At 43.3% G+C, this 16,356-nt stretch overlaps 1 protein-coding gene across 2 annotated transcripts in view; it reads right to left on the reverse strand.

Annotated features, from left to right (window-relative positions):
- The window catches only part of whrnb (whirlin b), a 69,353-nt gene extending 59,782 nt beyond the window's left edge, over positions 1 to 9,571 (reverse strand). For both annotated transcript variants that reach the window (XM_049003570.1, XM_049003563.1), the window contains exon 1: positions 7,935 to 9,571. In XM_049003570.1, the coding sequence (XP_048859527.1) occupies positions 7,935 to 8,687 (753 nt within the window). In that variant the 5' untranslated portion in view covers positions 8,688 to 9,571. The remainder of the gene's footprint in view (positions 1 to 7,934) is intronic.
- Positions 9,572 to 16,356: the final 6,785 nt, after the last annotated feature.

Here is a 16,356-nt window from a genome sequence, read left to right on the forward strand (position 1 = left end):
TGGATGGGTGAGGCCATTGTGCTGCCCACTGAGCCGCCACACTGCTAAAAAAACACACCTGCAAGTTAAAGAAAAAAATCCACTATTACACCTCTAGATGACCCTGCTGTTGTCTCAAATAATGTTCCGGAGCTCCTAAATCCCCCTGGTCTTAATGCTCCTTTGGAACTGAGACATTGGCTTAAGCTCTGGCACACTTTCACCGTAAGGATGTTCTCAGGTAGCCGTGGGGCAGATTATAGCAGTTTGTACAAATAAAACGCTCGTTAGATGGAAACGTGGCTTGGAGACTGGCCGCTGGAGTGGGAGCTGAGGCACGACTAAAGCTGGACAATCGCGAACGGCAGGGGACTGACTGCCTTCAGGGTGCTTAGGGAAACCACAGGCAGAGGAGAGACATCGGCTGCTTGGAGGCTTCCATTACCGTACAGCTGCCGATGCTCTGCTTCACAGCTAGGTGAAGCTCAGGAGAGGAGCTAAGTAAACTGTCTGCCACATGCCACAGTCTGCAGATCACAGACAAAACACAGCTTCAGATCTCTCAGACCAAACAGACAAGCAGAAATAAATAGCCTACATTTTACCCCACTTGAATTTTCGTTGCTGCCACTATTTCATTCTGTGGAAATTATGTTGGAGAGGTTGCCATGTTGAAAGGAACTGCACTGTGCTGAAACTGGCAACACTTTACTTAAATGAGTCATATAGCTACATTATAGATATCTTCATAATGAATCAAAGTCCATTGATTGCTGGGCTTAAGTCAGTTTGACCGAGAGCCCTTAAGACACAGACAGACAAACATACACAGTACGTTTTCCGGTAGGGTGCGATTCTCACACGAATGAACTATGGAAGTAGGAACATGAGCTCTACCCTCGGCCCTCCATACCTCGGCGATCTGTACACAGCGCACATGAACCCCCACGGGCATGAGTCTCAATCAGGCCGTCGATGCATCCTGTCTACGACCCACTCAGGCCAATAATCGTGGCATGAATAACAAGAACGAGATCAATAGAAAGCGTCCATGAAGAGCATATGCACTTTAACGTGCCGCGGTATGCCCCACTCATACAATAGCTCTTCAGCCGAGTGGAAGACGCCTTCGCCTTTTCGTAGCGAGCCGACGGCTTGGCAGGGGGAGGACATCGCGCGTTCTAACCTTCCAGAAACCCAGACAGGAGAATAGTGGGGGGGAGCAGAGACAAGAAAAGGACGCTGGAGACGAGGGAGACAGCTGGTGTCCAGACCACAGACAGAGCCCCAAAAGGCATCACAGCAAGTAAAAAAGCAAAAAGTCAGATGCAGACATTTAGTGCTACACAGCAGCCCCTGGGCACCGCATGCTGGCTGCAGCATGAGCTCACTGCCAACCTGAAATTCCCTCTAATGATATTATCCCACGTACTGACTGGTGTCGTCAGAGATCACTGCCCAGGAAACACACTAGTCGGCGCAAGCCAGCTGATCCTGGGCCAGTTTAATGTCTGATTGAAGTGTTGAGTGTATGTAAGTGCCAGGACAGAACCGATGGTTTCTGGGTGATCTATATTTCTGGCAAAGTGTTTCCGGCAGCACCATAACTTTGGGGTTTATTGCCGAGTTTGGCAGAGTTGGGTGGAAGCCCAGGCTGCTGTGGCACTGTTGGGAAATGCACTCCCGCTTGTCACATTGCATTATAACTCCATGCTAAAGGTGCGAGCCATCAGCGGCCCCTCGAGTCATTGACATGCCGGAGATGCGTCTGCGATCTCCTCCTCCGGACCTCCTCGAGGTCTAAGCGGGGATGTATGTTATCTCAGAGGTAGGACAGCTGCCACGCGTTAGCGTGAAATGAGGCCGTGCAAATGAAAAGCGATCGATTTGGCTCGCCTGCAAGGGGCCGTTCCTTTGCCGGCCAGGGTCTCTGCTGACTGTATTTCCCATCAGAAGGAACTGGATAAATCAACCAGAATTACATTCAAATAACCCCCCCCCCCACTTCCAATAACATCAGTCCATCCACCACCTTCACCCAGAGCCAGACAAACACTTCCTCAAGATGAATCAAGACATGAATTACATCAGAGCCCTTCTGCATGGACGTGGGTGTAATGAGATTGTGCGCACTTTAAAATAATAGCGGTTCCACACGTCAAAATGATGACATAATTTACAACCTTTTCTTGCTTATGTAGCATTGCCCTTTTTTCCAGAGAGCCTTTTAAAGTATTCTTTCCTTTTGCTGGGAATATAAAAATAGTCACCATGCATCAGGTACTGAAAATAGCAGCATTGAGGCCTGTTTGTTCTCGAGCTATGGAGCTTCAGAACAGACCCCCAGCCACTGAGGCATAGACTGCTGTCCGCTTCAAAGGGAGGGGGCTATTTCATTTTGAGGACAGGGGGGTCTCCTCTTATGAAGTGTGTGTGTGTGTGAGGTGGGCAGGGGGGCACAGCCTATATCCTAATGGGAATCAAATGCTAAGATTTGCTAAGAGTGAAGACATCGAACCCCTATTTGTAATTTTACTTGTAACCCCATGAAACTACACTTTTATTCAGCTGCCTCAGCTCAGTTTACCCATTACCATGCAACACCTCATTATTGTGAATAACTTACTGTACTTATTGTATTGTACATTTTATATTTCTCTCAACATCCCTTGCACTGACATACACTCTTGCACTTTTTATACACTGATCAATCACACGTGCAAGTTGTACATACCAAGCAGATACCATGTGACCCTTGCCTTGCGTTAGTTGTCTATGTATCTACAGTCCTCTATGCATGAGTCATTGACAAGTGGTGACAAAATCCCTGTGTGTGTGAACATACTTAGTAATCAGTAATCCTGATTCTTGCAAACTGAACAGAATTCACATCCTTCTGGGATTAAATTAAATTACCAACCAGTAATGAGTGGACCCAAAGCTACATCGTCTGCAACCTTTTGAGTGAGGTTAGGCTCATTTAATCAAGCTTGGCCAAACTGCGCAATCAGATGATCCACCATACCTTATATTAACGAGATTAATGACTCAATGCTTTTCATAATCTGTTGCAGAAATTCCTGTAATGGTAAAAAGATAAATGGAGATACTTCTGAAAATATTTCTCTTTGGCTGCATGAATATGCAAACACAATACAGACACCACAGACTTTTTCATTTCATTACTGATTCGTTTTCATTCATCCATCATCCCTAAGTGCTTATCTAGTACAGGCTCATGCTGTAGAGGGTCGTGCCGAGCCTGGAGTCAATCCCATGCAGCCCAGGCCAGGGACACCCTGGATGGGATTACAGTCCAGAGAAAATCGCTAATGCTAATTTAACACTATTAAAATGACTTGTGTTAGAACATATACAATTTACTAATACAGTAAAAGGATATGATAAGGCTTAGACCTAGAACCCTAGAGTTCTAATCTTTTTGTTCCGATTTGAAGCCAAACCATACTTACACTGTAGTTAGTCCTCAGCACTGTGACATTCATTCAATCAACAGTTCAATCAAGGAAAATGAACTAGAAGTTGATGTAGAACAGAAACCAGCAGACCCAGTGGGGTGGGGGTGAAAAGGTCCATGCTGACCGGGGTCAGCATTGTGCACAGAGTGGATCAAAGTAATGCAGTTGTACCACAAACATTCTAGAGCAGCAGAACATAGTAGACCAAAGGGTAAATACAAAATATTTACATTCCAGGACTGGGTTACGTACACGTTGTATACATTTTGGTGCTTAGGTTTTTGCTATTTCTGTCCAGTACAATTAATGCAACAATTACGGTATTCAATATACTTAATAACTTAAATAACAAGATGTTCGACTATCCGTCCTAGTTGCCTGAATTTGTGTGCTGGTTTATAAAATATTTATTTAATGATTTTGGGATAACCTGGGAAAGCTGCATATCTAGATTATTTGTGATGACATCAATACATCAACATAAAAACAGAGGCATTGAAAGCATGATGAAAAGTACATGACAGAAAGCTGGACTTAACAGCAAGTGGGACACGACAGGAAGCTGGACACGACAGGAAGCTGAACGTGACAGGAAGCTGGACGTGACAGGAAGCTGGACACGACAGGAAGCTGGGTGTGACAGGAAGCTGGACACGACAGGAAGCTGGACATGATAGGAAGCTGGACACGACAGGAAGCTGGACGTGACAGGAAGCTGGACACGACAGGAAGCTGGACGTGACAGGAAGCTGGACACGACAGGAAGCTGGGCGTGACAGGAAGCTGGACACGACAGGAAGCTGGACACGACAGGAAGCTGGACATTATAGGAAGCTGGACACGACAGGAAGCTGGACATGACAGGAAGCTGGACATTATAGGAAGCTGGACACGACAGGAAGCTGGACATGACAGGAAGCTGGACACGACAGGAAGCTGGACATGATAAGAAGCTGGACACGACAGGAAGCTGGACGTGACAGGAAGCTGGACACGACAGGAAGCTGGACGTGACAGGAAGCTGGACACGACAGGAAGCTGGGCGTGACAGGAAGCTGGACACGACAGGAAGCTGGACACGACAGGAAGCTGGACATTATAGGAAGCTGGACATGACAGGAAGCTGGACATGACAGGAAGCTGGACACGACAGGAAGCTGGAAACATGCTTCCAGCTAAAGCACGCTGCCCCTTTAAAGCGGACAGCGAGGAAAAACCACTGACCCAGAGCATAGCAGAGATCGCCTGGGAGAAATGCAGGCTGGTGCTTTAAAATTCTCACAAGCACAGATTTGAAAGTAGGGAGGCAGGGTGGACGGAAAGGACGGGAGCAGGAGGGTCATATGTGAGAGCAGAACAGGAAATGGCCGACTGTCCTTCTCTCCTCTTCACTTCCTAGCAGCTATGGAAATGTCCCCTGATACACATCTTCACACTTGACTGTGTGTATCTTCCCGCGAAGGAGCAGAGGGAGACATGCAGCTCCTGCATCATCTTAAGTGTTGCTACCTAATTAAAACCCTGTATGAATTATTTAGCTGATAACACGAACAGGAGCAGAACCAGCGAACAGCAGAGAACCCAAATTGCAGCAGAGTATCACGGGTTTTAAGCCCCGCTGGTCCTATGAGCGCACAGGAGTCATTTTTCATAATGGGTGATGAACTTGCAAGACAGTAGCCTGCAGACACGTAGTGGGACGACAGAGTGCATTCATGTCTGGCACAGGGCCGACAAAATCCCACATTTTACGACTGCCACTATGTACAGATATGCATATAAAGGAAAACATTGTGCTTTGTTCAAGGCCCTTAGTCTCAGTGGCAGGTTCATGTTAACAGATCGATTCAATTCAATTTTATGTGTGGAGCGCATTTTCACAACATCGTCTCAAAGCGCTTTACATTATCCCCACCCAAAGCCCCCAGTGAGCAAGTCAGAGGCGACAGTGGCAAGGAAAAACTCCCTAGAAGGAAGAAACCTGACTCAAAGCGGAGAGGAGGAACCAGACTCAAAGCGGGAGCCCATCCTCCAGGGGTCAGCAGAAGAAGTCACAACACACCCTGCTCTTGGTTTTGGACAAATCAACCACTCATCTCCTAGTCAAGAAGTTCAAATGTAGGCATCTTCTGGCCTATTATAGGGTCTAAATAACGCAAATACCACACAGAACATATTCATCTCTCCACCTTGCAAACAACCATGTTTTCTTCAGTAACAACTGGTGAATCCCACTGCACACAGGCTGCTGACTCTCTCGTCAGAAGGACACAATCCAGCTACAGCACCTCCCACCTTCACCCTAGGCTCACCTTCCATGCAAAAACATCAGAAGGAGAAGCCCCACCTTACACCTTCCTTTGAACATCTGTTCATGCAGATGGAGTGGTGGCTCTGAGGCTAGGGATCTGTGCCTGCAATCGGGAGGTTGCTAGTTTGAATCCTGGGAATGCCACGAGTGATCCGACTCCGTTGGGCCCTTGAGCAAGACCCTTAATCTGCATCTGCTCTGTCCTGGGTATGATATTAATCTACATCCAGGCCTGTAAGCAGGTCCTCCAATTTACAGGGAAATGTGGGGGTTGGTGGCAGGATTAGCACTCCAGCCACTGGGAAAAAGAAACTGACACTGTTCCATTTGGACTCGTGTGGTGCTGAGGTATGACCCACTGCATGGCTGCACCTGGGTTCTCATCCCTGAGGTGGTGTGGTGGGCGTCACAATGCAGTGTAATCAGTGTGTGCCGCTTATCTACCTTTTCATTAACTGTACCTTCAATAATGCATTCAGTATATATTCACAGGACATTCAGTGCATCGTCGTAATGCATTCACAGAACATTCAGTAGTACATGCTGTACAGTATACTAAAGCTGTTAAGGTATGTTAGGATGTTATGTTATACTTATATACTGCCTATGAATGTTCTATGAATGCATGATGAATGCATTATGAAGGCGCCCTGAATGTTCTACAGATGCATTATAAAGGTATTATGAAGGTGCAGTTAATGTAAAGCACAACCAAATTCTCACTATTTTACTGCCTCATTAAAAGAAGACCCTTCAAATTATGATAACACAAGCAACAAAGAATCTGAGTTGCAAGATACACACAGTTGCACATAGATCGTAGACATGCGTATTTCAACTCTCAGAAATGCGGCAATTATGAACAGCTTTTATGATGAAAGGTAGACGCGTCATTAAATGGTAGAGAAATAGTGACATAGAACTGTCAACAAGAACATTCTAACTGGATTGACATTTCCACTGAGACATGAACAGAAACAGCAAAAGAAGCAGTTTCATCAGTAGTTACAGCACTAGTTATAGTAGAACCAGCGTCAATTCATGCAAGTATTTTTCACTAGTCTTTCTTCTGAGGGATACCTCACACTTAACACGCTCTATCCACAATTCCCACAACACTCGGCAGTCATATTACTACAAGACCTGCGCTACAATCGGCATTCAGGGATAGATTACGCCGTTTTCAAGATTATTTACGCAATGCAGTCAGGTCGCATTACGGACTGGCTGCCTTATTCAGCACAGCGGACAGCTCATCTGACACTCAAGGCTGCTCAGTGACACACACCAAGACACTCGCTAGATGGAAGCCAAAGCCCACAGCACAGCCCCTATAATCATCTATTTTACAGGTTTACACCAGAATAACAATGAGCTTTGCCCACGTTACATTTTGTGGGTATTATTATGCGAGACTATAAACTCGCTCAACATATAAAAGTAATATAAATTATGTTATTGTGACCAATGAATACAATACATAGGCCTAACCAATAAAATAAAAGAATGCTTCTTATATAATATCAAAATGTAGATTATAAGTAAATACAGGATTTAAGCAAGAGTATCTAATCAAAGCTAGCCAGAAGATGAACAGATGTTAAAAATTAATGAATTAACTGTCTAAACAGGTACACGAATAGCACCAAGGTAGTAAACACAGTTAACATATTGTAGTATCAAGTGAACAACATGACTTGTTTATAATTAAGACAGGGATAATAGTAAACTATATACATGCCCAGACCACCCTACTAGAGCATCTGTGAAGGTCCTGACAAAATATTAGAGCATAGATTTATACCAGAGTTTTGGTCGATGGTTAGATTATAAAACATTATCAAGACCCACACAAAAATCTTGGTATTAAAACACAGGCTGCGGCAGTAATGCGTACTCATGTATAATAAAGGGATTTTAATCGGCTTTAAAATAAACCAAATCGTATCTTAAACCGGCTACAACATAATTCGTTTTTAACTTATTACGTAACTTTATATTGTACCAAGTTAGACAGCGCCATGCCACCTAGAACATGAATCAACACCGTTGAAAAACAGGTGTAATTAGATTAACTATTCACTTTATTTTTCATGCTCACCCTGGGTAATAAAGTTTAACTTTTAGAAACGAAACACTACGTCGTCACTTGAAAGCAGACTCACCTTGACCGCCTCGGCATGTGTGACTCTGTCAAACACTTTGTCGTTTACTTTCAGTATTTGATCCCCGACCCTCAGTCCTTCCTTCTCGGCCAGAGAGCCCGGCTCCACCAGCGATACGTAGATCCCGACGCCGTGCTCCGAACCGCCGCGGATGCTGAAGCCCAGACCCTCGTTGCTTTTGTGGCGTTTCATGGCTACTTGACGGACCTCGGCGGGCAGATCCTGCAAGCACGGTCTCCACGGAAGGGGCGAGAAGGGAGCTGTCCCCTCGTTCACGGTGCTGAAACAACCTGGAGACAATCGCGGAGATGCCGAACCGGGACGCTTCTCTTCCGTCTGCGCGGAGAGTCGCCCAGGATTGTTCGCGTTAAGATTCCCATTGCCCGTTTCGCCCGGGTTGTCGGGGTCGTTACTTCTGGCATTAACATCCGATTTCAGGTACAGGCCTTCGGATGTGTACTGATCAAATAAGAGTTGGTCCGACCGAGGGATGACCAGGCGCAACATGGGCAAAAGTTGCCGCTTGGTCTCCGTGTTCAGGATGACTTTGAGAGTTTGCACCAGGTCGAAGACGTTGCGCTTGAAGTGGTACACGTTGAGGCAGTGGATGAACTGCTCCCGCTCCGAGTCGTTGAGCAGTAGGTTGAGCGAGTTGTGCAGCTTTCTGACGTTGGCCGAAAGACAGCGGCCGGCGGAGTCCACCGAGTTGGCCGAGGACGAGTTGAGGGACATGCGCTCCAGCTCCGTGCTCATCCTAAAGCCCTGCAGCGCTCCGCGACCCAGCGAAAGACTGATCAAGCACCGGGGGGCTACTGCTGCGGTCTGTCGCCCCTCGGAGAACAGCGCTGCATTAGGTCTCCTGACGGTAGTCCGCTAGGAAAACTGCCATATTTAGTACGATAATCCCTCTTCTGATCAGTCTAATTCCATGCCATAGCTTTGGAGCGATCACTTGAACTCGATCATAAATTCTACTTACTTTTAGGTAAAGCTTGATGATGGAAACATTTTTACAAGGTAGCGTATTTTGTTGCCATTAAAAAACGTGCATTAGTCAAAAAGTTTAGTTAGAATTCAAAGCTAAACGAAAAATCCTTAAGGACAGAATATGCGCCACAGTTACCCGAACGCGATCTTGATACCTGCTGACCGTGCGTATCTCCATCAACTTTGCATTCGGAACATGCAAACTGCGCGTTTAAACTGCCCGTCGCGTCGTCTTCTTGCAGGCTTGTGGCACTTGTAGCTGATTCTAGTTAACAAATATTTTTCACTAAGGCAACGGTACACCTTGGAAGTTAAGCCTGCTCACAGTTCTACAGAGGACGTGAAAAATAAGTTGCGTTCCTTGAAAGCCATGACACCCTGTACTACTAATCCAGAATCCGAAGGACGACAAGAACGGGCTATGTTTTCCCGGCTCCCATGACACGAGCGAGAATTCTTTTTAAAGTGCAGTCTTCAAGTTTTTATTATTATTTTTTTACGGTAAAAATTTTACAGCGATTAAACAGAGGCGAAGATAGATTGTGCACATCGGATACGAAAGCTAAGCATTTTTATGTAATTTTTCCCCCCGGTGTTAGAGGGGAGGTTCACACACCGGCTCCCGGCTCGGCTTCCCTGCAGATTACACTGGCCGTGAAGGGTCGCTCCAGACTTTTGCTCCTCAGGAAATGACGTAAGAGCGGAACGAAAACGTTGCCTAGTAACTGACATCTAACTATTGAGGGACATAATCACACTCTTGAGATCAGTGTTGCAGTTTTCAGTCAATCTTGTGAATTATTTTATTTATTTGATTTAGCAAAAAATATATTATAATATAATATGAAATGTCACAATTACGCCATAAAACAGCGAAAATATTTTGAATACAATAAAAATATAATTTTATAAACATTAAGAGAGCATTCAGTACAGTACATGTCTTTTGAAGATATTATTAAAGTATTTGGACAATGTGTTTCTTTTTACATTTATCTAACCTTTTTGTCCAAAATAACTTACAGTAGAGGGGAGGGTAACAGGGCTTTTTGAGATTTGAACCAAAAATATGCTACTTGTTGAGCCACAATATGGAAGAAATGTATATAATTTCATCGCACTTTTGTTCAAAGTGATGTACATGTTTGAGAATAAGAGAGCAGGGTCAGTCAATCCCTGAAGCATTGGTGAAATCATCCGGGTCACCCAGGCTTTTGAACTAGTAACCTTCTGATCACCGTAACAGCATCCTAACCACACTAACCTTTTGAACCACATACCACCCCCATGTAGATGTGAGGCTAGAAACACAATTACGTATAAACAGGGGCACTGTAAAGGGGGGGGGGGGGGGGGGGGGGGGGTAAACGATGACGATTCTCGGGGCCCATGACTGAGAGGGGGCCCAGAGAAGCCCCCAATAAACTGTGTTGGGGGCCCTGTCAAGATTCTTTTCATGGGGCCCAAAATCCTTAGCAGTGCCCCTGCGTATAAACTAAAACTCATAGTAATATGCTAGCTGACCAGCACAACTCAATTAACTGGAACCCACACTGCAACCAACTCAAAACATTTTCTAGCTATTGTATTAATAATGCACATACATAATACACATATCTTGTATAACATTTCCACTTTAGTAGCTACAGTATGTGGAATTTCCATTGATAAAAACAAAATCTTGGTATAGTTTAAAGGAATGTTCATTGTTGAAAATGATGCACCATTAAAGCGAATCTGCAAATTATATATCTTCAGGCCCAGGATGCTTTTAGCAGAGATATTATAAGAATTTGCAATGAATAAGTGCATGAAGAAAGATACTATTTGTGCAATAAATGGCTTATTACATTATTCAAGTCGCTAAATCTAGCTAAGAATTTAGTTCAAGCAGCTTGATTTTGGTGAGGAGGCTAAGATTGTTGGAAAAGCATGGCAGCTTATCCAATATCAAAATGTTTAAATTACAGCAAACCCTCAATACCGACTTGAACCATCTATATATCTATTGTGTCTCCAACCAAGACAGTGAGCAGCTTACATGTAACACGGATTTGGCTGGGATGCCTCCATTTCAGAGTTGGGTGGGGGTGGAGGGGAGAGTGACATGACGTCAGGCTAATGTGACACAGACGGAAGCGATGGGCTGCTTTCACTCACAGATGGGTGAAAAATTAAACAAGTGCTGCATAGACGCAACAAGGGTCAACAGAGGGAATGTTTGCTTGAGTGGCAATTATAAAGAAAATGTTAAAATGCCATCATTCGGTATTCAGGCTGTTTGACAGAAACAAACCAGTTTATACATGGAAAAGGAATGGGTGGGACTTGATAATATGGCTATAAATAGCCCTGGATCCTAAAGCCCCCCTGTCACCACCACCCCCTACTCACAGTACAGCTAGACATGTGCCAGCTACCAAACAGCAGGTATCTCTTTTTTATTTCCTGCAATTGTTTTTATTAGAAACATTCATTTTCCTCATGATTGCTTTCGGTATTGGCATAATGGCATGAATGCTGTAAAATTCCTCTTTATTTTTTTCCTAAATCACTTGAGGCCTAGTTTTTTTTAAATGAGGCATTAACTTTTTAAGGCCACCTTAGAAACTGCCATTTCTAACTCACTATATACCATGATAGACATGGACCCGCTCATTTAGGAGACTGGAAGACATCCAAGACCTGGAGCTGATACATGATCTGGTCATTTGGCAACATTTACCACATGATTCTGATTTAAAAAAAAAAAAAAAACACGCTCAATAAATTATGTATTTGAAGCATTTATTTACTTTCATGATGTATATCTTGGGCGGCATGGTGGTGCAGTGGTTAGCACTGTTGCCTCACACTTCTGAGACCTGGGTTCAAGTCTCCCTCTGAGTCACATGTGTGTGGAGTTTGCATGTTCTCCCCATGTCGCCGTGGGGTTTCCTCCGGGTACTCCGGTTTCCCCCCACAGTCCAAAAACATGCTGAGGCTAATTGGAGTTGCTAAATTGCTCGTAGGTGTGCATGTGTGAGTGAATGGTGTGTGAGTGTGCCCTGTGATGGGCTGGCCCCCCCGTCCTGGGTTGTTCCCTGCCTCGTGCCCATTGCTTCCGGGATAGGCTCCAGACCCCCCGCGACCCAGTAGAATAATTTAATTTTAGACTATTAAATTATAGACTATTTTCAAAAAGTAAATAAAAAGAAGTAACACAAAAAATTTTATGTACCCTGTTGCACTACCCTGCAGTACTTGGAAAAATTGAGCAGCTTATCTTGTTTTACGTTATCAAGTTAAACAGAAGAAGGAAACAGAGAGGTACACGAAGAACTTTTACATTTTTGAAAGTAAAGATGAGAAAGCCGTAAAAAAAAAGAAAAAATCAGTGTCTTCAACAGTCTCCTGTGGAAAAATGTCGAGTCTGTTGTGGAAGTGGGTGCAGTTTGACACAACCATTCAAAGTCAGGAATAATGGTTTAAGAAAACATTAGAAGTCAGAGTGAGGCCTAAGATTATTTTTAACAAAAGTGCACATCTCATCAGAACAATGACCTTAAGCACAAAGCAACAGCGCTGGTGGAATGACTCAGCAAAAAGGGATGTGACCTTAAATGTGAACTCAAGCGGTCCAGGTGGATTTCAGCCCTGAATCTAATGGAGATTCCGTGGAAAGACGCTACAGTTCATATGATCTCCAACCAGCTTGAAAGAGGTTGAGGTATTTTGCCAGAAAGAATGGGTAAGCACTGCCTCCTCACACTGTGCAAGGCTGCTATGTGCTTATCTGTCATAATCCATGTCTGTAGCAGCTGAAAAGGGTGGGAAGACTTATGTAATCGGGACCTTTTTGTTTATATTTTTCTTTATTTATTTATTCATTTCTTTGTTTTGACCCGTAAAGTATATTCTTTGCATCAGTCAAATAAAATAGACGTTGCATTTCGAAATACATCTTAAACACATTTTAATTGCATTTCTTGGCCAACGGCGTGTGAGAATTACACAAAAATATGAAAACTTTAAATAGTGGTAATGGTTTTACTATTTGTATAAATGAAGACTGGCTGTTTGCCTTGCCGTCCGGGACACCCCCTGCCCCGTGCCCTGCATTTTCTGGGATTTGCTGCAGCTCACCCTGTACCCCACCTTGGATAAGCAGTTATAGACAATGGCTGGATGGACAGATGGAACCTTAGCTGTCTGTTTCATTGCCAGTGGCGATGCTGCCAGCAGCTCACTTACAGTACGCTGACTCATTTAGAGACTCTGACATTAAAAGAAAAACATTGCAAGTACCGACAGACCTACCCTGGCATTAGTGTATATCCCAACTGATACTTCATGTAAGAGTGTAGCAGAAACTAATGTTCAGATGAATGTAAAGAGTACAGCTCCATAGGTTTGTCTATTAAAGATTAAAGATAGAAATGGAATATTATTATCCAAACAAAACATCTTAAAAATACTTACAGTCAAATACAGAGAATATGGTCACATTCAAACACTCCCCCTTACCAAGACTAGTTTTAATATTATTGAAATATTATTTGATATTATCATGCCTCTTTGCAATATTATGGACTCATAAAATGTTGGGACAAGTATTCAAACATACATGCTAAATGTAAGGTCAGTATATGTTACTAACAAAACAGGCAATAGTTAAACAAGCTAGGAAGTGCTTAAGGAATCAATTTTTGTGTTTAACTTGTTTACAGGAAGTGACTGAAACAGGAAATGACAAGAGAAACAAGAGAAAAATACATTTCAAGAATAAAAATACATCCACTGAAATACCGAAAAAGTCTTAAAAGGTCCCTTGTTAATTGTTGTGCTTATTACCTGAGGAACAGCAAGACAAAGCATGGATGGACAGATGGAACTTTAACTGCCTGTTTCATTGCCATTGTCGATACATTGGATTTAATAATGATTTTGAAACCACTGAATGCATTAATTCTGCAAAAGGGTAGGGAAATGTTATTATGAATAACACGGCTAAATCAGCAGAGTTGGATAAATTCTGAGGCAGGTTCTTTTGAAAAGTCAGTGAGATAATGGTTCAATTGTTAAGAGAAACACAAATGGTCTCTACTGAATGAACTCCCATGATGACTTAAGCCTGGGGAATAAAATGCTGTAGGAAAGAACGTCCCTCTGTTCTATAAACGTTTGGTTAATAATTTTCATTCAAAGTTAATTACATTTTTTCATAGCTTAGTCTGAGTCATGTTAACTGAACTTTCACATTGTTTTACATACTCACTTTTCCAGACACGTTCCTGCTTCTGGTCCTACAGTCTAAAATGCTTAGAACTGCCTGATTCTTCCAAAAATACCTACCCATCATTTGGAGTCGGTTATGCTTTCTGGGGACTGAACCTGTAACATCAGCAGATCACAGAAGTAATTCACCTGACTGTACTCTCTCGGAGGCATTCTCTGGAATGGATGAAAGTCTCCTGAATCATTTCCTCTCTTATTGGTCTTATAAATATGTTTTCACTAAAGAAAAGTGGCCTCTACGTGGGGATTCTTCTGTAGATCACTTCCATATCTAATACATCAGTTACTTGGTGATCCAACAGGATGCAAGTTTACATCCTTCTGAGGCAAACAGTTACCGTTCAGATAAATAAGAACAGCGGTGAAAACTGATTAAATCCACTGCATGGCTTCATAAACAGAACCTAACACAAAATATTTATGTAGTTTATTTTGCCAGTAATAAATGTATTTTTATGTATTTGCTGGCCAGTTGAAACCGAAAGGTATATTATGTTAATTTCTCATCTATATCCTGGTGTGACCTGTGGTTTCTTGTTTATTTTAATTATCATAGCCACTGCACTATATTTGCATATAAGTAATAATAAGGGTCAGTCAACCTTTAAGCTCTTTAGAGGAACAGCATCAGCAGGGTGTTTCATGGATCACAGTGCCGAGTTTACATCTTACCCTATTTATACGCCAAGATATTAATAGCTAACTGTCTACCTGCATGGAGGGATTAGGGCTCTCTCTGCGTCAGTGGGTCAGCGCCGGCCCGCTTGCCTCACCTGCACCTTCCTGGTCTCCTTAGCGTCCATCTGACGGTTTGATCTGGATCCCATTGCAGAGCAGGGCTCTTTGTACACCAGAGATCAAGATACATAGTCAGCAATTAAAATCCAGGAAGCCTAACCAATGGTGACAAAAGCTCATTGAACCATATTATCTGCTGTAGTGTAGTTAGACTTAAGTGATGTGGATTTTTTTATAGGTCTGACATTGAACTGAATGTTATGAGATTAATATAGCGCAACATCTGGCTGATTATCAGATAATTGATTTCATGACACCCCTGAAAAAATGACTAGTTGACTGTTATTAACCAGAATCTTCAATCATACAGAAAAATCCTGTAAATATACGATGTTTTCCTCACAACAATAGAAAAACGGTGTTCAGGTCAGGTCAGGTCAGGTCAGGTCAGGTTGGGGAGCATGCACTGATGCAGCGCATTGCCGCACCCACCACACAGCAAAACTCCTCAAGATCCCGGCCGGGGACCCCCCAGGAAATGGCCATCCATCTGCCGCAGCCAGGTGTTATGTGGGCATCCCTTCGGCCTGGTCCAGCCACTTGGGTCCTCAGCAATGAGGATCCTGTGAGCCGGGTCACCCTCAGGGAAACGCACCACATGGCTGTAGTGCCGTAACTGATGCTCCCTCACAATGTGTTCAAAGAAAACAAGTCTTCCCATTGTGACTGGAACAATTTCAGTCCAGCGTATTACACTACAGATGACTAATGAGCTTAGCAGTGTAGAAATCCTGTAACATAATTTTGGTTACATTCAATTTTAAACAAACTCCAGCAAAGAGAATCAATAGATAGCATATTTCAAAAAGTGTAATAACAACGTGATTAAGCGCTAAGTTAATGACAACAGCCGGAGTGTTTAATATGTAATCCCCTTGGTCAGTACATGTGACATCTTACTGTAAACTGGATCTGTCAGTGAATCCCAGCTCTCTCCATGAGTGCAAATAAGGGTGAAGGATCCAATGACAGCTTACTGGAGACACCTTGGCCCAGCAGAGCCAAACTGTCCCACTTTAAGTGTGGTAAATAGGCCGCCCATAGGCTCCTCCCAGTGAGCCAATTTATACTGCTGACATAAATTCCCAATATCTTTCATAAACTACAACTCTGTAAAACTGGTCATTTGATGTAGCCAATGACAGCATTTTCATGTCATATGACTGGATCCCTCCGAACAGAAAACGGATATTGTTTCTTATGTGAAATATGGAGAAATAAGCTATGTAATCTGAAAATAACTTTGAGAATGTGTATATAAATTGACAAAAATTATAGCAGTTTTGAGTTTTTCTTCAGCAATATCGCACAATTTGGCCTTACTGTATGAGTTACTGGGATGTGCTTCTAAGATAAGAAA

This window comes from Brienomyrus brachyistius, chromosome 2 (genome assembly GCF_023856365.1).
Source record: "Brienomyrus brachyistius isolate T26 chromosome 2, BBRACH_0.4, whole genome shotgun sequence".
Lineage (NCBI taxonomy): Eukaryota > Metazoa > Chordata > Actinopteri > Osteoglossiformes > Mormyridae > Brienomyrus > Brienomyrus brachyistius.